Source organism: Periplaneta americana, chromosome 15 (genome assembly GCF_040183065.1).
Source record: "Periplaneta americana isolate PAMFEO1 chromosome 15, P.americana_PAMFEO1_priV1, whole genome shotgun sequence".
NCBI lineage: Eukaryota > Metazoa > Arthropoda > Insecta > Blattodea > Blattidae > Periplaneta > Periplaneta americana.
Window position 1 is genome coordinate 15794926 of NC_091131.1, and position 26034 is coordinate 15820959.

Sequence of the window (26034 nt, forward strand, 5' to 3'; positions counted from 1 at the left end):
ATCTGCGATAGCAATACGTCGAGATTTTTTTGACGTATGACATTAATATGTGACGTTTGATCATTTATAATTACCCAATATTGGAATATAGTTACTCCTATTATATAAGTCTTATTGCAGACCATCAGTGTCCATTACGTAATTCACGACTCACTCTGTAGTCACTATGCAACGTGCAATGTAACTTCCCCTCTACTCTTCCGCGTCCCCGTGAAGCTAGATTATGCATCATCCATTATTAACTATAACTAGAAGACGAACGCAGTGACGGTAGTGAAGAATATCAAAAGTATTTCTATGTCAAAGACTTTAACCTCTAGATTTTAATGCGCGATAACATATTCAGAATTGCTACTTTCGGGAGAGAAGTAAAGCTGTGGGTAAGGTGTCGTAGATTTACGGCGCGTAAAATCCTTGTCCCTGATAGAACACTGCAAGCAAAAGTTGTCGGCTATTTTTTTCCGATGTAGAATTTTGATTCTTAATAACTTCTGGAGTTAGAGCGTCATTAAATGCAATATTACAGCTATTACTTCTTCTCCTTCTAAAACAAAAGACAGTGGGGCAGAATTCACATAATCTTTGGTTGGTTTCGCATTTGTAGTGTCGATGATAATGTACTTTGTTGTTGTTATTATTATTATAACTATTATTATTATTACTTTATTATTATTACTAGCCGTACCCGTGCGCTCCGCTGCACCCGTTAGAAATAAATATAAAGTAATTACATAATTAAAATAGGACGTTTGATCCAGGGAACATTCGTGTTTGATAGAAGGATAAATCGTTTAATATGTTACTTAATTTAAATTGTATTTAAATACTTAAAATGCGGTCATTTTGGTCCATAGACACTCATTTGATGCAATGACAATTCTTTTAACATGTTTCTTAATTGTTATTACATGCAACCATAGTTTAATGAAGATTGACATATAATTTAGTTTAAATGTGTATACTTTATATAACTTACTATATGTTTCAGAAGTTACTGTAATAACCAGGGAACGGATTTATATGGACTAAAAATATATGAAATATGTAAATATATATGTAGTTATTTTTACCAAAATATGGAATTAAATATGGATTTTTTACCAAAATATGGAATTAAATATGGACTTAAAATTATAAAAAAATGACTATGTACGTTAAATATTGGTACATTTTAATCAAACTAAACAAAAAATATAATGGACGTACCTTATCTTCCAATGTAGTTTCAACAAAACACAATTTTTATTGTCTGTTACCATAACAATAGGTTACAAACATTTCTTTCAAGTGCTGAAAAGTGAATCTTCTTCTATTGTCTCTGAGGATAGATTTATACTGACTAAAAGAGCGTTCGACGTCACAAGAAGTAACTGGTACATAATTCAATTTCACAATGTCTGCTGGGGATAAGTCCAAGTTAATCTTCACTGTTGATTCACCACTCGTCACAGCAACAACCTTTTGTAGTTCTTCATATCCAGGGTTTTTTGAAAGTACAGTGTCCACCTTAGCTCTTACTGCATCTGCAACTTTACCTCTACCACGATTCAGTTGTTCCACAGTACTATTTATAATTTCAAAACTTTCAGATAGTGAAAGGTGCCTATTTTGGAGACTTTTGAGCGTTTTTATGATGCATGAAAATGTATGCTGAATGTGAGCTAAGTCATTCTTCACACTTATGTCACAGGTAACTGTTTTCGCAGTATCAATTGAGACTGCATCTTCAGAGTCCAATGCAAGGAGAACATTGTTAATAGAGTCTATATGTTCGGCATAATATTCAACTGCTTCTAGCCATGTACCCCATCTAGTTAAAATTGGCTTTGGTGGCAATGGAATTTCAGGGTACATTTCTTTCAACACGTTAACTCTACTGGGAGCTTTGAGAAATACTTTTTTCACTGATGAAATCAACAAATCTACTTTAGGGAAATTGTCTCTGACCACTTCTGCCACACGATGAAATGCATGCGCCACACAAGTAAAATGAGTCAATTTAGGATATACAACAGATAATGCTTGTCCAGCTTTGACCATATAAGGGGCAGCATCGCTAATAAAGAATAACACATTATCGTACATAATACCCTTTGGCCACAGGATACCCATAGCTTCGTTGAACAGTTTAACTATAGTTTTGTTATTGCACTTTTCTAGAACATCACAATGTAAAAGAATTCGTTCAGAATATTGTTCACTTAACAAACCGATAACTACATTACCAACAAGTCTACCTTCTTTGTCGGGAGTCTCATCAATGGAAACCCAAATTGAACTATCTTTAATTTCATCTCTTATCTTCTGTATTGTCTCATCGTAGATGGATGGAGCATACGTCTTCCTAAGTGTTGACTCATCCGGGATTGTATGTTGAGTATATTTTTCAAGGAATTCCCTGAAGACCTTATTCTTTAGTTTGTAGAGAGGAATATCAGCAGAGATGAGAGAACGGCACAGGTCGATGTTAAACTCAGATCTTACATTCGATGTTGTTGGTTGTGTTAAAAACAATTGTCTCTGCTTGGAATTTAGTTGTTTGTTGGCCTGATGTTTACTAGTTGTAATGTGTTGTTGCACCAGGAACTTTTGTGTAGATGATACTGCACACTGACACAAATTACAAAATAATATTTTATTGTCAGTTGATAAACCATCTTCTTTAAATTCTGAAATGTAACTTGTTAGTTTTGATTTTAAATTGACTGAATGACGTACTTTTGGCATATTTACCGTCTTTATAGTATGATTTACAAAATTGAACCTATGTGTACTCTGACTGGCATTTAACTGTTGAGCTGCACAACTGAAGTCTGTTAAAAATTTTAAATTAAATTAATACAGTTTTGTAACTTACTTTCCCATTGTTGATAGGATTGCTAATTTTCAAATAACTCTGATGTTAAAGGGATTACTGAACATGTGTTTAAATCTCTATTGTTGAAATGTATTTTTAAAAGTTAATGGAATTTTGTTTTGTTTTATTGTTAAACCTAATATAATATGGACTGTTTTATATGAAATATGGAAAATATATGGAAATTAACGAAAATATGTACTAAACTCTAAAATATGGAAAAATATGGAAAATAAAAGTAGGATTTTTCAACCCTACACATTGTGAAACATAAAGATAATGCAAAATATAAATTATATTAGCTTTATAAGTAAATATGTATTTACATATAAATCCTTTCCCTGGTAATAACATTGTAGAATTATGTCCATCTAGAGAAACTACTCTTTCCAATGGTGAAATAATAATTAAACAATTAATTAGCTTCCGATATTACTTCATACAAACACAGAAACATTCTCTTAGGCTATGTTTAATAGCTTTCCATTGTTGTTGTCCAAGGCCCCCTTTAGACGAAGTCATTTGTTTTTATTTCAGTACAGCGCCTTAGATGGCGTTGTTATTGTAATTTTAAAACTCATTTATCTCATTAAATATCAGTCCTATCAAAATTGTGTATAGAATAAAACTTATCAGAAATTATTTTTAAAGAAACTTTTGTTATGTAATATTTTTCATGAAAATTAATAATAAGCGAGATATTTCGATTTATTTAATTCAGGCCCCCTTATAATCCCCCTTTTAAATAAAGTGTTTTGAATGCCATATAGCGTAAAATCTAAGGTACAACGAACTTAATTTATATTCCAATTTTCATATAAATCGGTTCAGTCAATATCGCGTGAAAAGGTAACTAACATCCAGACAGACAGACATACGAACAAAAATAAAAAAAAGCGATTTTCGGTTTCAGGATGATTAATTATACATGTTAACACCAATTATTTTTGGAAAATCGAAAATTACCAGAAAAAGTTTGGCTACAGATTTATTACTAATATAGATTACTTTTATTTTTATTATACATTCAGTAATTGATGCATGCAATAATAATAGTAATGAATTATGCAAAATGTTATTGAAGCAAGGAAAAACAAGAGTTCATATTGTAAGATAAATATATAAAATACAAACGTTTTGAACAAGTATGTTAAAATAAATATGTCAGCATTTTTACATACACAGTCAATGGGATGCGTGCTTTTATCATCCAGTCTGCTGTCAAAAAATCTGAAAGTTAGAATTTATAAAACAGTTATATTACCGGTTGTTCTCTATGGCTGTGAAACTTGGACTTTCACTTTGAGAGAGGAACAGAGACTACGGGTGTTTGAGAATGAGGTTCTTAGAAAAAATTTGGGGCTAAGAAGGAAGAAGTTACAGGAGAATGGAGAAAGTTACACAACGCAGAACTTCACGCATTGTATTCTTCACCTGACATAATTAGGAACATTAAATCCAGACGTTTGAGATGGGCAGGGCATGTAGCACGTATGGGCGAATCCAGAAATGCATATAGAGTGTTAGTTGGGAGGCCGGAGGGAAAAAGACCTTTGGGGAGGCCGAGATGTAGATGGGAAGATAATATTAAAATGGATTTGAGGGAGGTGGGATATGATGATAGGGACTGGATTAATCTTGCTCAGGACCAATGGCGGGCTTATGTGAGGGCGGCAATGAACCTCCGGGTTCCTTAAAAGCCAGTAAGTAAGTAAGTAAGTAAGTAAGTAAGTAAGTAAGTAAGTAAGTAAGTAAGTAAGTAAGTAAGTAAGTAAGTGATGTGTACACCTTGAGACAATTCCGCATACCCCCAGAAGTACGCGTAGCATAGGTTGAATACCACTGATTTAAAGGACAAGGACACAAAAGCACTTTTCAAAATATTTGAGTTACACATAGGAAAGTGAAGTTAAAATTCCCCCTTTTTCATTGCAGAAAGATTATATGTGTTACTCAAATAGGTGCTGTATTATGAGGCGTAAATTCAAATTCAAATTCAAATTTATTTACAATTTACATTTTAAATGAATACATATGAATAGATACCCGAAATGATCTTATGCTCGTGCTCGGGTACAGTCCAGTAGTCTACATAAATTTTACAGAGATGAAATAATAATGCTGATGATAATAATAGAATAATCGTGTCGGAGATGATACAAAGATAGTAATGCAAAATAATTCATTAATAATAATAATAATAATAATAATAATAATAATAATAATAATAATAATAATAATATTAGTGGTAAAACAAAAATATTTACAATAATAAAATAAATACTAAGACGGATAAAATAAAATATAAAACCACTAGTGAGAGTTAACACAACTTAAACAAGCATATAATAACCGGAAAAAAAATGACGAACTCGAAAATCAACAGAAAAGTTCGCTGTATAACAGACGACAGCAACCGCCGTATTGACATTGTGTTATGCATTAATGGTAGTAAGGGGGAGCCGAAAGTCTACGTAACTGCCGTTCTCTTCGAATCATCTCGTACAATCATGGGAAGTTAATGCTGCAAAAACAAAATAGTCTACGAGTCAAACTGTTCATTATTACAGGATAAATACAAATAATACTGAAATACATTAATCAAGTTTCAGTTATAGATCTCTCCTTTTGTGCAAGAGGTATCATATCAAAATATTTTATGAATGGCGGGGAAAATATAAATTTCAAAAACTCTCTAGTGACAGAGATAGTGACGAGTACAATCAAGTGTATCTGTGGCGATGCTAAGAAATCATTTATTGGAGATATAAACTGTTATTAATTAAGAAAATGATCTATTTTTATTTATTACAATGTTTTATCTTATAGGTTACATGCATCAGATAAATACAATAAAAATTAGTACCATATAATACTAAGAAAGAACTACTTCACCAATCAGCTCTTTGGTTTGGAGCACAAGGGATATGATGCAGTTATATTCATTTTGCTCAATTATTTCTATTAAGATGTTACATGACTGCAGTCTATTTCTGATATTTGGATGAATGATGCCCTAGAACAGTGGTCGTCAGCACTCGCTGAAATGTGCAAAGGGTACGCGGTGCTGTCCCGTGTGCACTGTCGTGCAACAGGGAGAGATAGAGAGCATACCCGCTAGCAGCTACGGAGTGCATCCTAGTGCACTGCGTTTTCCGTGGTTAAGAGAGACTGGCCCTAGCGTGCTCTGTGCTGACGACCCCTACAGTAGAACCTTAGATCGTCGTAGTGTTGCCTACTAAACGGATGTACAGGCAGCAATAAGACGTTGCTACAAATGCTCTGGTGTTGTTGGAACATTTCGATAGACAGCATCCATGACCACTCCCCAAAGAAGAAAATGTAGTGACGTATGTCAGAAGAACGAGCAGGCCAACTAACTGATTTATCACGTCCAATCCACTTACTACGTTATTTTCGGCCCAGATCATGGCAGGCTCTTAAGGCCTTATGTACTGGGCATCGGTCATTCTCGTACCATATAACCATACAGCGAGTTCAGAATATGTGCGTCAGATACGTATGCAACATCCGACGATATGATCACATATCACCGTCCTTCGCAAGTCTTTCGTGGCTCCGACTTAAAGAACGTAGAACTTTACAGTCTTTGTCTTTACTCTTTCGAATCCTGCACACCTCAACACCAAATTACCTTTCGTCTCGTTTCTCTTATCTACACTCTAACCACGATGTAAATACCAGATCACTTATCTGTGGCGCGCTAAGTATACCTCTTCATAGAACATCTCGTTATTCATCATCTTTTACAGTATGCACCTCGCGGCAATGGAATTCCCTGTCACAAAGTATTAGGGGCTGCAAGACAATAAACACTTTTAAATACAGCTTAAAAGATAACCTTCTTAGTATTTCACTCCAATCATACTGACTTAAACTATCACTGACTACATTTTTACTTCTTCCTTTAGACATGCATCCTGATAGTGCTGTATTTTCAAAATTGTCTCATAATAATCTCTTTCTATTATGTAACATTATTTGAAATATATTAACATTCTTTGTATTTTAGCTTAATTCTGCTACATAGTTTGTATTTCATTGTTTAATTAATAGTTGATTGTATTTTTCTGCCTAATTCTTAAATAACTCTTGTATACATGTAACTCTTACCTAAATCAAATTGTTGAATTCTTTGTAAGTTCATGCATATGTATGTATACTTTTTACTGGTTGAGTGGAAGAGAAGGCCTTACGGCCTTAACTCTGCCAGCTAAAATAAATTATCATTATTATTATTATTATTATTATTATTATTATTATTATTATTATTATTATTACTATTATTATTATTATTCTGTTTCTCAAGGGTACCGGTATGGCCTTCAAAAGATCCGGGAAAATGGTTCTTAAGAATCTGGTATATCATCTGCCATTTAGGGTACCATTTATGAAACAAGTTCCAATGATGGTATTGCATTGCTACAAAGTGTCACTTCGGACATTCAGTATGTACACTATGAGTTCCATATTTTTTGCACCTCTCAGTGTTTTGTTTATTAGAATGGTACATTGTGATACATTTTGAACAAGCCTTGATGTGGTTAAATAATTAATTGAATAAAATGTCATTGGTACCTTTAAAAATGAAGTCATCACTCGTACCTTCCTAACGAACAAAGTTACAAGAAAGATATGCCCATAGTATTAATTCCCCATTGTACTTAGACAACTTTTGTTTGGCGACTGAGATGAAGCATTATTTTGGGGAAGGAAAATAAATGAGGTATTCTGTATGTTTAAAAAACTTCAACTTTTTTCATACTCGTGAGATTGTTTGAATTTTTATTGTATTTTGTAAATTACACATTACATTTTTACACTTAGTGAACCTTTATGTAATCTGCAATAGTACATTATGCAACGAGCCTATAATGGTAGTAATTAAGACGCGAGTATGTTTATGAAGCGAGCGCAAGCGAGTTTCATAATTTTCATACGAGCGTCTTAATTACCATTATAGTCAAGTTTCATACGACTTTTTATGCTCGACCATATTTATAACTTGAAATTATTCATAAGTATTCATGTTATTCTTATCTGACTGAGGAGCGGAACTGACCTTGTGCAATACCTCGTAAATTGTGAGATGTGCGCAGACGCGAATGTATTGATTTTTTCAGAGAAACAAATGTCCACATTGACCTTGATATAATCTAGAGAGTAAAATAAACATTAATCTTGATATAACCTTGAAATTGAATTAGTCATTGAAAAACGAGATGACAAATTGAATTTATTTGAATATTATTTACAATTAACACTTATTATTATAGTAACAGAACTGACTTTATTTCAAATATACTGTAGGTGATTTATTGATTTATTGTTGTCTTTCGTTTGCATATCCGAGAATAATCTGTACTTGCTCTTTCATATTGCTACAATGGTATTTTCTGATTGGTGGAACACCCGAACTTTAATGAATAGGTGTACCTCTTAACCTTAAACTCATTTTCGTTAACATTAAGTTTATGCCACTTAAATCCCTTGTGCTCTAGACCTCTCAATTTCCATCTTGTGTGTCAACTTATTTCCCGTTTTGTAATTATCGTTTTTGAGTTATTTTCTCTGCTTGCTTAAATTCTATTAAACTAAGGGGTTTATTTGATTTTTACTTCACGCTCAGTAAATACAATACATTTAAAATCATAACTTTATTTATTCGAGTATAATTGGACATAAATAAATATAAAATTAAATACATCATAACTATTACGTTACTTGAAATATCATTATTTAGAAATTTAACATGTTATTTTAAGTTAATTAATTTTATAATACTTATTGTTAGTGTTAAGATTGTTCAGTTTCCGTGACAACTCAATTTCGTCAGCCATCTTCTTCTGCTGCTGCTGCTGGCGCTGCCTTCAGTTATTGGACACTGTGGACGCGTAAAGTTCTCAATTGCTGAATATGTGGCAGAGCCAATAGTTTCCTTAACTTTGAGTACCGAATACATAATTGTAGACCTAAACCTTATGCACAAGACCTGGTATTGTTTTATTATCTCTGAACTACAAAGGAACATTACAATTGCTCGAATCAGTTCTGAAAAGTTTTTCAGACTCGATCCTGTACTGGAGAAAATTTTAGTTTAGATCCTTGTTCCGCTTAAGATACTTACCTATCTAACTTTGGTGCAGTTTTTATCTAATTTTTTAAAACTCTATTTTATCCCCTTATTACTTGACACACAATTAATAAATTTTCACACAAAATAAATCCCTCTAATATTTCTGTTTGCAGGAGGACAATTTTTAAAGCGAAAACTGAAATTTGTTTTAGTCCTTGGTCCACAGTTTTATGTTAGAAAAAATTTATTTCAAAAACCATGTTGGGTCCGATAAGCTATACAAATTATCAAGGTTTTTATTATCTTAGAAAGCATGATGGAAGATATTCAGATAGTCGATACAATATGATATAATATAATATTGTTTTATTTGATGTTCGGTCTAATTGACATATCACAATTTAAAAAAATTAATGACATTTACAGATGTAAATGATCATTGGTATTATGAAACTTAAGCAAACTTTTTCGCCCTTCGGACATCATCAGGCATTTTTTATACAATATCTTGTATATTTTATGTCTTGTTATGGAATCTGTACAAACTAATTAAAACACAACCTATAATATAATGCTGAACCAACTATTTGAGATAAAATTGTGATGATTAACGATCTAAAATATAAAATACAGGTATAAAATTTAATATATAAATAAAATTGTAGCATACCTGTCTGTCTTATATTTAAATTATGGCATATGACGCATCGCAACTAGCTCAGCCATAATTTAACGTAAGTATGTTCATACAATTATCATAATTTCTCGTATCTAACGCCTTATACATTTGGTACTTACGCTTCGTTACGGATAAAACCCAATCCCACAAAACTGATTCAGTGAAATTGTCGTCATGATAACCCAGTGCTACACACGCGTTCTTAAATGTGAGTATTCCGATCACAATTTTATCGTTTGTATTATACAAGATTTTCCATCCAAAATTGATTAGAATAATCAATACATTTCAGAATACTTCACTAAAAAACGAGTGATGTACCAGGGACCAAGACTCGCAACAAATATCCAACTAATGGAAGCTATTATGAAGTTTAAAGAGGAACCAAATACTTAGTTTTATCATGTTTGCATTTTCATATGTCATTATTTAAATATGAGATAGACATGTCAGCTACAATTTTATTTAATAATAATAATAATAATAATAATAATAATAATAATAATAATAATAATCATAATATAATAATAATTTATTTAATCTGACAGGATTAAGGCCATAAGGCCTTCTCTTCCATCCTACCAGATAGCACATATAAATACAAAAAAGAAATACAAACACTGATGAAAATGATACAAATTAAGTTAAAGCCCTATAGAGGGTCAACAGAGTCAAAAGTACATTATAGTGCTCTCATCGAGCTAATACAACAAAAAGAAAGAAAACAGAGATAGCAATGATGATATTAATAACTGACAATAATAATAATAATAATAATAATAATAGTAATAATAATAATAATAATAATAATAATAATAATAATAAATACATTACATATTAATTTTCAATTTTACAAGAGCATAGTTACAATATTCACTATATGTCATGGGTTAAGGTGAAGTTGCTCAACCTGACAGGTGTTCAACAAGCAATTTTACGAACTAGAATGTGATTTTTTAATTTAAATTTGAATTTTGATATTGTCCGACAGTCTCTGACATGGTCAGGGAGAGAATTTCAGAGGCGTGGAATAGATATGCTGAAAGATGATGAGTAGAAGGATGTTCTGTGCAGAGGAATAGAGAGAAGGTACATGTTCCGGGTTCGAGGTAGTGAAAGGTAAACAAAACGAGATGCTAGGTAAGAGGGTGTGGAGGTGTGGATGATTTTAAATAGTAATAAGAGAGAGTTGAAGAATCTTCTTTCTTTAAGTGGACTCCAAGACAACAATTCTAGTGACGGTGTTACATGATCGAATTTTCTAGTGTTACAAACGAAACGAACGCAGATATTGTGAACACGCTGTAGTCTATGGCAAGATCAGTATTTAGATTCGTGAATAAAGAATCGCAATAATCGAAGTGGGGCATCACTAAAGTTTGGATCAGGTTCTTTTTAAGGCTGAGAGGTAAAACATTGGTTAAGTGTTTGAGGGAATGAATTATGGAAAAAGTTTTCTTACATATGTAGGTCACTTGACTTTGAAAATTTAAATTTGAATCTAAATATACCCCTATATTTTTTACTGTCTTACTATATGTAATTGTAGTATTATTTATTTTTGTATTTGATACAGTGGCTAGATCTATTTTGTTTGTTTTATTTAGGCTATATATTAAATTTTATACCTGTGTTTTATATTTTAGATCGTTAATTATCACAAGTTTATCTCAAATAGTTGGTTCAACAATATATTATAGGTTGAGTTTTAATTAGTTTGTACAGATTCCACAAAAAGATATAAAATGTACAAGATATTGTATAAAAAATGCCTGATGATGTCCGAAGGGCGAAAACGTTTGCTTAAGTTTCATAACACCAATGATCATTTACATATGTAAATGTCATTAATTTTTTAAAATTGTGATATGTCAATTAGACTGAACATCAAATAAAACAATATTATATTATATCATAAGGTTTTTATTATTAAGACCGTCAGACTTATCAAATCACAATATGGTAGACACAAATATGCTGTTTTACATGATAGATGAATGTTTTCGGTTCCACTGAACCATCATCAGATCATTAATGGACCTACAGACAACTTACATTATAAACAAACAGTGAAGACGTAGATCTTAAATGGATCTGAATAGACAATAGATTACAATGAAATTACAAGTAGAATGGGTTAAATAGGTATTCAGAAGTATGTATTCTGGTAAAATGTGCTTTGTACCAGCTGTGCTGTAGTAGAGGATTTTTATTTCTGGGTTAATTTTAATTTTAGTTCTGAGCATATTTCTATATACGTTAGTTCATGGGTGATTCTGTATCATTCTGTGTGATACGTACCGTAAACTGGGGTAAAGAGGATCACATGTGGTAAAGTGGATCATATGTGTATTGCCTAGATAAGTCAGCGCCACATAGATCACACATGAAAAGAAAACCTTTCTTCTATAAGTGCCACTAAAAATAGTTTTCTTTGCATGTGTGAACCATGTGGCGCTGACTTATCTAACAATACACATATGATCCACTTTACCACATGTGATCCTCTTTACCCCAGTTTATGGTAGTACTATTGTCCGTCGGAGTGCTTATGTCGTAGGGTCGTCGAAATAGGGGAAATCACGTGACAGTTACTTAACGAGGCCCTTTTTAAAAATTATTTTAAACAATTGTACAATATTATGGCCACCGTCGTAGCTCAGTTGGTTAAGGCACTTGTCTGCCGGTCTGAAGTTGCGCTCGGGCACGGGTTCGATCCCCGCTTGGGCTGATTATCTGGTTGGGTTTTTCCGAGGTTTTCCCCAACCGTAAGGTGAATGCCAGGTAATCTATGACGAATCCTCGACCTCATCTCACCAAATACCATATCGCTATCACCAATATCATCGTCCCTAAATAACCTAGTAGTTGATACAGCGTCGTTAAATAACCAAATGTCAGATTTCTTCAAAATTTTGATAAATATTTTTTGTTCATCTCATTATCTCAATAATTTCATAATTATTTGGGAATTTATAATATAGGCCTAAGAGTACTATATTTTCTGTACCTTACGCCATCTTCATTGTCTGTTTTCTCCTATTTCACATTTTTCGACATTTAATATATAGTATAATATATACAGTACATGTGTTTATTTAACTTGGTAGAGATAAGACCATTAGACTTTCTTTTCTCCTCTACCAGGGGATTGCAACTACAATATTAACATTTATTATCCTTCCGACGGACAAAAAGTAGACTTCCAATTGGGAAAACGACGTCATTGAGACACAAAATTAAAGCTTAAACACATGGCTATGTTGTAAACTAAAATTATTATTTTAATCGATTATAATTATTTTATTCCACCCATAACTTAATAATATATTTTTTCTAAAGTGCTTTCATGTCAATGTGGCATATCATTTGAATGGTTTAAGATAACTAATTTTGTTATGTAGTATTCTCCACAGAGAGGCGATCATTTTGGTGAAATAAGTTTCACCCTAGGTTAATTTCTAATGGAGTTAGGTAGGTCTGAAATGTGATTGTTTTCCCAAACAAATTTGTCTCTGGGCCCATAAATTCAATTTTGAAGTTTGAATTATATAAATTGCTTAGTTTACTCCCAAGAATCATGTCACCAAAGTTTTAAAGACGTTAAAGAAAAAATGTGGACTTTAAAGAGGGTTTAAACGATCAATTTTGCTGTCTATGAGCCTACTCTCCTCTTTTCTCCTCTTTTTGGAACTTCATAAAATTTTCATCGTACAGAATAATATTAACTGACAGAAGATGAAATCTTTTGTCAGAAAATATAGAAAAGTTACTTGTGTCTTATTACAACCAGTGTTGAGTGCAGCCAGTGTAAGAAGTTACCTTTTTCCTCCTCAGTGTAAAACGTTTGAGTTATACCTAGTTCTTGCGTTCAGGTAAAGATTTGATGATGATGATGATGATTATGATGATGATGATGAAACTGTTCAGTTATACAAATTTAGAATATTTTATTCTGAATATGTATGGTAAGACTTTCCTGTGTTAAATTTCAACGTACCTCGTTTACATGTTTCGACCTATTTATGGGTCATCTTCAGAACGGGTCGTTGTTGGTCTTGGCACCACTTGTTCTCTTTCCTGTGAGGGTGTGTTCCTGTGGTATAGTGTAGAATCAAAGAGTGTGTGTGTTTTGAAGTTGAGTTGTGTGTTGAGAATTTCGTTGGGGTGTGTTTTTGTGTGTCTGTATATTTCATATTGTTCTAGTATGTTGAGTTTCTGGCTTTTTGGTTGGATGTGTAGTATTTCCATGTCTGTGTGGGTGTGGTTAGCATTTGTGATGTGTTCTGCATATGTGGAGGTGTTTTGTAATTTTGTTATGGCTGTGATGTGTTCTTTGTAATGTGTTTGAAACGATCTGCCTGTCTGTCCTAGGTAGAAGTTGTTGCAGGTGTTACATTTGAGTTTGTATACGCCTGTGTGGTTGTATTTGTTTGTTTGTGTTGTTTGTGTGTTGAGGTGTTTTTGTAGAGTGTTATTTGTTCTGTATGTGATGTTGTAATTTAATTTCTTGAATGAGGTAGCAATTTTGTGTGTGTTTTTGTTTTCGTATGTTAGTGTGATGTATTATTTAACACAGGAAAGTCTTACCATACATATTCCGAAGTGATACAGTGTTAAAAGTTGTATAATCAAGATGTACATTTTATTTCATTTGGTAGGATATGAAACATAGACAAAACTATTAATATTTTGTAAATGATGATCTAAACTTCCTCCAGACTGTTTAAGAATGAATATATGATTAAAATAATTATTTAATATTTTTATGAAGTAAATATCATGTTTTGGCAAACATTCTTCATATTTTGCTAGCCTCTAGGCATTACTTTTATTTAGAATGCATAGCTGAACCTCACGAGCTCTTGTTAAGGAAACTACGACTCCACTTTTGTAATAAATTTCTGGGTATTATTAAAACACATTAGACATTAAATTCATTTGTGACGAGGAAAAGCAATACAGGCACAACTAAACTGCGAAGAAGTGGTTGTCGTATCAGGTACTCCTTCAGTACGAGCAGTTGCCATCCTAGAAGGGATGGGCCATGTTTTTAAGGTAGGGACTCATTGGCCCTGGCGGGAAGCGATGAGGCATAGGCGGTCTTCTGGGGATGTTGGGATAGGGATAAGGAACTGGAGGTCGCAAGGGTTCGGGTCCTGGCTCGGGCTGCGGCAAACCAGGTCTGGATGGCGGCGGTCGTTTAGGGCGGCGAGGACGCCTGGGCAACCGCGGGCGAGGCGACAGACCCTTCCGGAGTTTGGGGACGCTCCTGCGGATCATGTTGTAGAACAACTTGAACATCCGCGGTGACAACGCGGCCCTCTTCATGCGGGCAGGCGCCTGGTCTTCGCTCTGCAATGCGAACACAGAACATTACTGGATGAGTGACAAAGAACAGACACTTTTGTCTTTGCCGTCTATTCATAAAAGTTATAACTAAAGGAGCCACATTTACACGAACAAGTTATCGATCACTGTCGATTAGAAGGGATCAGGTATCTTTGAACGCCAGTGTACATTGACCTTTACTTCAAGTAGCCTGTCATTCCTTACTGTATGGTTCTATTTTATTTTAATTTAATTTTTTTCCGCAAATCTAGTCTTTCAGGTAAGGCTCCCTGTAAAGCAGATTTGAATAATTTCAAGGGGAAAATTGTTCCGGGGCCGGGTATCGATCCCGCAACCTCTGGTTGAACGTACCAGCGCTCTGCCAACTGAGCTACCCGGGAACTCCACTCCACACCGTCTCCCTTGAAATTATTCAAATCTGCTTTACAGGGAGCTTTACCTGAAAGACTAGATTTGCATAATATGATACGTCACTGTGTACGTTAACAGAAAACCACAATTTCAAGTCACACAGAGATTGTGTGCACTCGATGTGGGTCTCTGGCGTTTCGTCAGCCCACGCGAGTTGTGTGGATATAAAGGGAAAAGTTGAGACGGTGTCGGGTGGAGTTCCCGGGTAGCTCAGTTGGCAGAGCGCTAGTACGTTCAACCAGAGGTCCCAGGATCGATACCCGGCCCCGGAACAATTTTTCCCTTGAAATTATTAATGTTTTTCCTTTTTATTTTATTGTTGCAGCGAATGTTATTAAATAATTATATCAAAATCACCCTTTCAGAGCGCACTACAAACCAATTTTTATTCAATGAAATATTCTTACAGTAAATAATCTAGTATTTTCAGTGTGTATTAAATGAAGAGTCCACTGCAAGAATGATGTATGTCACTTTCTTGTCGAAAATGAACCAAGACTGTCAATGCATAGCTTTAGACATATAGAATGTACATAGAGAGTTACATGGCATTAACACTGATAGTCATTGTTCAGTAATGATCGGAAAATCACAGTTAAGCTTTGAGCGCTAAGCATTTCAAACTTTCAATTGCTTCTCCTGAGAAATGTATTCCAAATGACATCCATCATTCTTGCAGTGGACTCTTCAAATGTAAAAAAAAAAAGTAAATAAACACATATGATTAGAGATGTAAATGCATACATACACGTAACATCAAAAGTCAATCATTACGCTTGATATATTGATGAGGTATTATAGCTTAAGACAGCCGTGGCGAAAATGCGACTCACGAGCACATTGTGGCTCGCAATGATAGCTGTGCATTTCTCTTACTTCCTAACTCCCCCAACCCCCACCTTCTCACTCACTGGAGTCAAACTCCGTTCCATTTGTATTTGTCTCTAACCTGCGAGTGGCGTATCGTCAAATGTCTCTCTCGAAACCATGTACCTCTACAAGAACGAAAGTTTCAAAGTAGGATGGGAGGATGCATTTTTTTGCTGTCAATATGGTGAGAATATTAAATGTATGATTTGTTCACAAGTATTACGAGGAAAACGGTTGTATAATATAAAACAGCATTATACTACATGTTACTGATGAAACATTAAAAGGTTAAGTATTATTATTTCGATCCTTTTTCAGCAAATGTACGAGTAATGCGGTTAGGTCTTCAATTTAAATGCACAGATTTACAATGTGATGTAACCATGAAAGCTAGATAGATGTAAGGACTTGACAGATGTTGAACTTTTCAAATCTTTGCCAAAAAATAAATATCCGAAGCTTCGTTCTTTCGCTTGCTCTGTTGAAGCCATGTTCGCTACAACTTACGTTTGTGAAAAAATTATTTTCAATAATGAAAATAGTAAAAACCTAATTTAGATTACGGCTGATAAGCAAATACCTTTGTGATCAACTACGACTGATTTTGAAATTCTGTCGCAGAGACATTCTGAAGACAGTTAATTTTAGGTTGTGGTAATGTGTCATGTTTTCTTGTTAGTTTCTTTCTTCGTTACACGCACTAAACATTAGTTTGTAACCTTATACTGTATAAAATTATATTTAAGTGCTTGACGTAAGGAAAATGAAAAACCGTTAATAAGTCAGACAGTCCCTTCGGGGGTCCGTCTCCCTCCATAGGTGCTATGCACTTTGCAGCTTACACAGTGGCTCGGCGCACGATTACATTTTCGCCACGTCTCTCTTATAACATCACGAATACAAAATGATTCACAATACAAAGACTATATCTTTTCAATCTCAATTTCGGTAAAGCTAATTTTAATTTCGGGAAAGTTAACCTCAATTTCGAAAATGGTTAGTTCATATTCAGAAAAAAAAAACTTTTTTTTGGCAAAGGTAATCTCAATTTCATAAAATGTAAATTCAATAATAGAAAATGACACCAAACTCAGAAAAGAATTAAGTCGTTTTAGGATATGAAGGTTTTTCCTCATTTTTTCAGCCTATAGTAACACTACAAATTTCAGCCTCAATTTCAGAAGAGCTAATCTCGGTTTCGGAAAGAGCGCATTTTAATTTCAGAAAGCTAATCTCAGTTTCGGAAATAGTTAATTCACGTTCAGAAAAAAAAAGTCAATTTCGGAAAATGTGAATTCAATAGGCTATAGGAAATGATAAAAAAACTAAGAAAAGAATGAAGTCAGTTTAAAATTTCAAGTTTTTTCTTATTTTTCACCTACAGTATGTAGTAACTTTACACCTTTTCAACCTCAATTTCGGAAAAGCTAATCTCAATTTAGGAAATCATCAAACTCAGAAGAGGATACAGTAAACTTAGGATTAGAAAATTTTTCTCATTTATCAGTTATAGAGTGACATTACACCATTTCAATATCAATTTCGGAGAAACTAATCTCAATTTCTGAAAAACTTATATTAATTTCGTAAAACGTAAATTCAGCATCGGAAATGGTAGCAAACTCAGAAAAAAATGAGGTCAATTTCGGAGTTGAAGGTTCTAATGTTTTAAGATATATAGTTACACTTACAATATATGTAGGCCTATGTATACAAGGTGAACCGTAAGTAAAGTCATTAATTTTGAAGGTTATTTTTGAGGTGTTGCAAACAAAAACGTTGAATACAATTTTCCTCGTTTTTGCTTCGTTTTCGAGATTACAATTGTTTTATATGAGAAATTACATAGCGTGCCTTTGGAAAGCCATTCATTAAATTCCCAATATACTCAATCAGTTATTACTTACTTACTGGCTTTTAAGGAACCCGGAGGTTCATTGTCGACCTCACATAAGCCAGCCATTGGTCCCTATCCATAACAAGATTAATCCATTCTCTATCATCATATCCCACCTCTCTCAAATCATTTTAATATTATCTTCCCATCTACGTCTCGGCCTCCTTAAAATTCTTTTTCCCTCCGGCCTCCCAACTAACACTCTATATGCATTTCTGGATTCGCCCTGCCCATCTCAAACGTCTGGATTTAATGTTCCTAATTACGTCAGGTGAAGAATACAATGCGTGCAGTTCTGTGTTATGTAACTTTCTCCATTCTCCTGTAACTTCATCCCTCTTAGACCCAAATATTTTCCTAAGCACCTTATTCTCAAACACCTTTAACCTATGTTCCTCTCTCAAAGTGAGAGTCCAAGTTTCACAACCATACAGAACAACCAGTAATATAACTGTTTTATAAATTGTAACTTTCAGATCTTTTGACAGCAGACTGGATGATAAAAGCTTCTCAACCGTATAATAATAGGCATTTCCCATATTTATTCTGTGTTTAATTTCCTCCCGAGTATCATTTATATTTTGTTACTGTTGCTCCAAGATATTTGAACTTCTCCACCTGTTCAAAAGATAAATTTCCAATTTTTATATTTCCATTTCGTACAATATTCTCGTCACGAGACATAATCATATACTTTGTCTTTTCGGGATTTACTTCCAAACCTTTCTCTTTACTTGCTTCCAGTAAAATTGCCATGTTTTTCCTAATCGTCTGTGGATTTTCTTCTAACATAGGAGGGGTTTGGTGCAAGAACCTGATAAGTCCAGAAAAACACTTTTGGAGTAAATGCAAAAACAAAGTTTGGCATCCATTGAAGGCATTATTTTTAGGAATTGTACAAATGTAATAGTACTGAACGATTTCTGTATGTTTTTTGTTTGTTATATATGAATATCAATTTATAAAATTATAGATGTCCATTTTAAAATTAATTATATATTTATTTGGACTTATCTGGGTTTTGCACCAAACATTTAAAATCTGACATATGATTTGGGAAAGACCATTATTATCTAAGTAAATATCATTAAAACAATATATGAACAATGCAAGATCATTATTTTGTTATTAACTATTAATAATCTTACAATATATTTTACATGTGAATCATATTATACTGCAAAAGTGCAAATTTTTGCATTTATAAAAATTTCTCTTCAATTTTGAAATATTTAAGTGTACAAATGCCAAAAGAATAGTTATCAAACTACACTGTTTACATTCTCAATCAATTCTGTTGAACTGAATGATTAAATTATATGTATGGTTTCATGCTATATTTAAATACTTACAATAATAATTATAATAATAATAATAATAATAATAATAATAATAATAATAATAATAATAATAATAATCATCATCATCATCAACGTCGTCGTCGTCGTCCACACCTTTGGAGTAACAGTTAGCGTGTCTAGCCGCGAAACCAGGTGGTCCGGGTTCGATTCCAGGTTGGGACAAGTTACCTGGTTGAGGTTTTTTCCGGGGTTTTCCCTCAATGCAATATGAGCAAATGGTGGGTAACTTTCTGTGTTGGACCCCAGACTCATTTCACTGGTATTATCACCTTCATCTCATTCAGACGCTAAATAACCTAAGCTGTTGATAAAGCGTCGTAAAATAACCTACTAAAATTAAAAAAATAATAATCATCATAAATTTATCAGAATACCATAACGTATAAAATTGGTAATACTGTACAGAAATAAATATAGTACATTAAAATATAAAAGGAAACACAATTTAGTAGAAAGAAAGATGCATTATATAAAGATAATACCGGTAGGCCTATTGTATTTAGTAGGTTATTCAATGTCAGTAACAAGTTAATAAAATATTGTGCGTTAACTTGATAATCAAATAGAGAAAACAGGAAATAAAATTAATTGAAATACAGCATCCACTCTAAGTCTTTAACTTCTTCTTCAGAATCATCTGAGCTATGTTCACTAGCTTCATTGGCACTACCTTGAGAATGATACATTTTCTCGTAGAACCCCATGTCTGCTGAAGCAATGTACAGTATATCATTGCCAGTTTCATCACATATTCATATTTTTAGCCCTTTAAACAGGCAATGGCCCATTGTACAATAATATCTCTGGAAACCAAGCTCTCCGTTGGTTGTTTTCTTCAGAAAACTGAACCCTGAAAAAACAGTTGCCTATTGATGTTGGCTGACTTTCAATATATATTTGTGCTGGGAACTGTATTGAAATACAAATCAAGATTTTCAGGTATAACTCCCTGTAAAGTTGATTTGAATAATTTCGAGGGAAAAATTGTTCCGGAGCCGGGTATCGATCCCGGGACCTTTGGTTTAACGTACCAACGCTCTACCACTGAGCTACTCGGGAACTCTAACCGACACCGATCCAATTCTTCCCTCTAATCCACAGACCTCAAAGTGGGCTGACAACCGTCAAGCAACCAACTTCGAGTGCACACTAAATCCGTGTGACTTAAATTGTGGTTTTCTGTTAACGAACAGTGACGTGTATTATGCAAATCAAGATTTTCAGGTATAACTCCCTGTAAAGTTGATTTGAATAATTTCGAGGGAAAAATTGTTCCGGAGCCGGGTATCGATCCCGGGACCTTTGGTTTAACGTACCAACGCTCTACCACTGAGCTACTCGGGAACTCTAACCGACACCGATCCAATTCTTCCCTCTAATCCACAGACCTCAAAGTGGGCTGACAACCGTCAAGCAACCAACTTCGAGTGCACACTAACTCCGTGTGACTTAAATTGTGGTTTTCTGTTAACGAACAGTGACGTCACTGTTAGTGTGCACTCGAAGTTGGTTGCTTGACGGTTGTCAGCCCACTTTGAGGTCTGTGGATTAGAGGGAAGAATTGGATCGGTGTCGGTTAGAGTTCCCGAGTAGCTCAGTGGTAGAGCGTTGGTGTGTATTGAAATACTTTATATTGAGATTTTATATTGAAATTCTTGTTTTCATGTTTCCTTTAAACAAAGGTTTGAAATGGTATCTGAAGATTTGAACATGGTTTGTGTGACAGGAACAACTGTAAATAACGTAGATGATTTCCTGAGAAGTTATTGACATTCGTCAGGACTAATCAATCCAGTTATATGCCTTTTCTTCTTTTCAATAATGCCAAAGTCCCTGTCACATAACTTGTATGCACATGAGAAGTTAAGAACCCCTGAATCTTCACCTTTTCTAGGCCTTCGTCGTTGAATAGATCTTGGTGTAATGGATGCACACAAAAGTCATCTTGTGCTTTCTTACTTAAAAGACAGTTGAACTTGGTTATTATTTCCTTTTTTTCTTCTCCGTCCAATATATCAACATATTTTCGCCTACAATTATATGCAGGGCCTATTTCACGAGCTGCATGAGACATAATAATTCACCCTTTAATCTTTTCACTTTGTCTCTGTTTATTTTCCATTTACTGGGATCACGCTTTCTTATCCTTGAATGTTCACCATTATCACTATCACTGCTTGAATTATCAGTTGACATGTTTGAAACACACAATAAACTGACAAAGCTACACTACATCTCGTTCATGCAGCCATTTTACTAAAAGGAAACAACTGCTACACTTGTGCTATCATCTTTTGGTGCAAGAACCAGACAAGTCCAGGACTAGTCTGATTCTTGCTCCAAACACACCCACGGTCTCTGTTGGCAACTAAGCATATCTCATTCAGATAAGTCCACACAACTCTGGTTCTTGCACCAAAAGATGCTCACTGTCGTATTATATATCATGCATACTCTAACTCGTTTTCGACCAAAAGTGGACTTATCTGGTTTTTGCACCAAACACCTCATATTCACGTCATCCGCACAGACAAGCAGCTGATGTAACCCGTTCAATTCCAAGCTCTCTCTGTTATCCTGGACTTTCCTAATGGCATACTCTAGAGCAAAATTAAAAGTAAAGGTGATAGTGCATCTCCTTGCTTTAGCCCACAGTGAATTGGAAACGCATCTGACAGAAACTGACCTATATGAACTCTGCTGTACGTTTCACTGAGAGACATTCAATCAGTTATTATGATAATAAATGTTTGAAATAATTTTAGTTTTGTCCTTTAAATGTGTAGAAATTTGATACGAGTAAATGTAATATTGTAAAATTCCTTTGCAGAACGAAAAGTTTAATTTGTTCCGATCAAATGTCTGCACATTTAAAAGAAAAAAACTAAATTATTTCAAACATATGTTATCGTAATACAATGCTCTCTTAAACTGACTGAACATATTTGGATTTAAATCAATGGCTTTCCCAGAACACGCTATGAAATATTTAATATAAAACAATTTTTATCTCGAAAAGGCAGCAAAAACGAGCAAAATTGTATTACACTTTTTTGTTTGAAATATCTCAAATAATACCTCCCTGGAATTAATGAAATCACCGACTGTTCACCCTGAATATAATTTTATTGTATACACGCTAAAATAAAATAAAATAGATTCTTCATATTATTTCAAGAGAACAGAAATCTTGTAGCCACACAAATATTCAATGAACAATGTTTTTTTGACAATATCGTTTACATGGCAACAGGAATTGTTAAGCTCATCATAATTTATATTAATTTAGTGAAACTGCATCCAATTTAGTACAAAATTATTGAAAATGAAAATAAGATAAAATAATTTAAGTACCTAATATTGAAAGTTTCCAAAATTAGGGTTACCTTTCCGAAACTAATTTTCCTTTTCCTAAAATTAACTTTAGATGTTCTGAATTTTATTACTATTTTCCGAAACTGAAATTATTTTCACCGAAACTGTATATTTTATTAATATTCATATTAATATTTATTACATATAACTATTATCATTAATTTCTCTAAATAGATTTACAAAACCTCTAATGGCAATTACATTAATATTCTCATTATAGAAATGTATTTTAGATTTATATATATAGGCTATATATTTTTTCCCCCCTGTAAAATGGTTCTAGTAAGCTTATATTAAATTAATTTTCATCATTTTACTAGCTATCTCAAATCTCAAATTAATTATAATTGATTGAATTAAATTAGCTCATAAATTAAGAGTGCTATTCATAGACATTTCGCAGCACGCGCTACGAGCGTACTATGCTAGCCCCGGCTATCCACTGGTTACTTGTACAGAATTCAAATCATATCCTATCGCTAACACTGGTTTATGAATACGAAAAACGATGATCATCCACCGGAAGCCCGAGCTAAAAATGTCTATGAATACGGCCCTATGTTACTACTTTACCTTATAGGTACGAGTATCTAACTTTAAATAAATATGTAGTCTACTAGTCGTTAAAACTTAACTGAAGAATATTACTGGAGAACCTTTTAAGTGTAGTGTAAATATTCGTAATTTAAATATGTATCGTATTGATTAAGACTGGTTGAGTGGAAGAGAAGGCCTTATGGCCTTAACTCTGCCAGCGAAAATAAAACATTACTTACTTACTTACAAATGGCTTTTAAGGAACCCGAAGGTTCATTGCCGCCCTCACATAAGCCCGCCAGCGGTCCCTATCCTGTGCAAGATTAATCCACTCTCTATCATCATACCCCACCTCCCTCAAATCCATTTTAATATTATCCTCCCATCTACGTCTCGGCCTCCCTAAAGGTCTTTTTCCCTCCGGTCTCCCAACTAACACTCTATATGCATTTCTGGATTCGCCCATACGTGCTACATGCCCTGCCCATCTCAAACGTCTGGATTTAATGTTCCTAATTATGTCAGGTGAAGAATACAATGCGTGCAGTTCTGTGTTGTGTAACTTTCTCCATTCTCCTGTAACTTCATCCCGCTTAGCCCCAAATATTTTCCTTAGCACCTTATTCTCAAACACCCTGAACCTATGTTCCTCTCTCAGAGTGAGAGTCCAAGTTTCACAACCATACAGAAGAACCGGTAATATAACTGTTTTATAAATTCTAACTTTCAGATTTTTGGACAGCAGACTGGATGATAAGAGCTTCTCAACCGAATAATAACACGCATTTCCCATATTTATTCTGCGTTTAATTTCCTCCCGAGTGTCATTTATTATTATTATTATTATTATTATTATTATTATTATTATTATTATTATATACTTCTTTCGGAATAGGCCTATAATTAAACATTTTTCCGGAATTCAGATTGAAGGGATATATTCCCGGTCGAACCAGCTTGAGCTTGACTTTCTTGTCGAGATTTGAACCCGACTGCCCTGTATTTACAGCTATGAACGCTACCGATGGAGTCACACATGAGACTAAACAATTTATTTCTGATATAGAGCTGAAAACAAGATTATTATTAAATGAATAATATTATTTGTGTAAAATTGCGTATTTCAAGTATCGGTGATAAAGCAACTTAACATTGAAATGACTTAAGTACAGACTCGGAGATTGTGTAGTTAAATGTTATGATCGTTGGCGTATATTTTAGGAGCTATTGCACAATTTATTACCAATACATCGCAGCCGTCTGTTTGTCTGCTCTTCTGTGCGATATCTCGTTGATCGTCGGACGCAGTCGTCGACGTCGCTGTGACTGCGACGAGCAGCAGGAATACTATGACGATAATGTTATTCATGTTGCTCTGCACAGGAGAACGAATTTTAATGAACTGAATTTATAACTTCGTGTCGAAAGAGTCGAAGTTGACTTTTTTCAATATCTTGGAGCCAACAGGGGGAAAAGCTGGAAAGAGGAGTAAGTTAATAAAATTACCAGATAAGAGGGTCGAAGTCGAACCACGAGTGGTATTTGGATCACTCTACCAGTCTGCTCTCGGAGGCCAGTCTGGCCTTATCTGTGGATGTCCACTACTTTGTATTCCAGGCTGCAGGAATCAGGCGGCAAGTTCGTGTTTAGATTTAGTGGAATTTCACTTATAATGGTGATATCCTTTTAGCACTACCGATTGCTTGTTCTGACAGTCTGTGACATCATACTATGCTCTGAAATGATATTTGCGCAGTTTCTGAATGAAGAACATGGCTTACGCGTGGCCAAGTGTAACGGTTACTGTGTTGCCTCTGGGTCTAGTATCGAAGGTTCATATTCCACCTAAGGAAATGAATTTTTGATTTGCAATAAAGTCATTAGCAAGTCTTCCTTCGTCGGAAAATGAAATTATGAAAACAAATATGATCATTGGTACGTTTATCCTTTAGATCAGTCATGTTAATTGAAGCCCATAGGAGCAAGCACGCGCTTTAGAGCTCAGGAGAGCCTGAGCGCTTTACAGCGGAAAGGAAAGAGACAGACGAAAGAGGTAGCTAGTATATGCCGCTTGGTCGAGCTATATTCAGGGACAGCCAGCACTGATTCAATAGATAAAGGGAAGAGAACTTATTAAAACTGTATCCATGTTAATTTTTAGATTTGCTTGAGAAGTATAAGTGCATTATAAGAATGTAAGTTTTAATTTTAATGCTCATTTTTTACAAGTTTGATTTTTTTTTATTCAAAAGAAATATTTTCTCAACTTTTCTTATATTTATTTAGTAGCCTTACAGAATGTTTTCGTAAATCTAATATACCGTATATACGTATTACTGAAGAGAGTGTATTGAAAATTTTGAAAATATTCGCATGGAAATTGTTTGTAAGGAAATTAATTAACAAAGCAACTACTGTTACATCATAAGCAAAATATACGTGCCCATGTGTTGTGAAAATGTCAGTCTATAGCTTCAGCAGATTTCGAGAAAATAATTGAATATTCTGGTGATAGAAGTTGTTCACCAGTATCACCTTAAAAGCATAATGCGATAATAATTTTGTTATGGAATATTGGTTACACTTAAAACAGATACA

The 26034-nt window shown here is 34.0% G+C and overlaps 1 protein-coding gene across 1 annotated transcript; it reads right to left on the reverse strand.

The window, feature by feature from the left end:
* Window positions 1-10108: 10108 nt before the first annotated feature.
* Window positions 10109-24931, reverse strand: LOC138714666 (cyclin-K-like). The gene is made up of 2 exons (XM_069846728.1): window positions 24680-24931; window positions 10109-14988 (listed from the first exon to the last, which is right to left on the reverse strand). Exons 1-2 carry the CDS (start codon window positions 24803-24805, stop codon window positions 14665-14667), a joined length of 450 nt encoding a protein of 149 aa, XP_069702829.1. The 5' UTR covers window positions 24806-24931; the 3' UTR covers window positions 10109-14664.
* Window positions 24932-26034: the final 1103 nt, after the last annotated feature.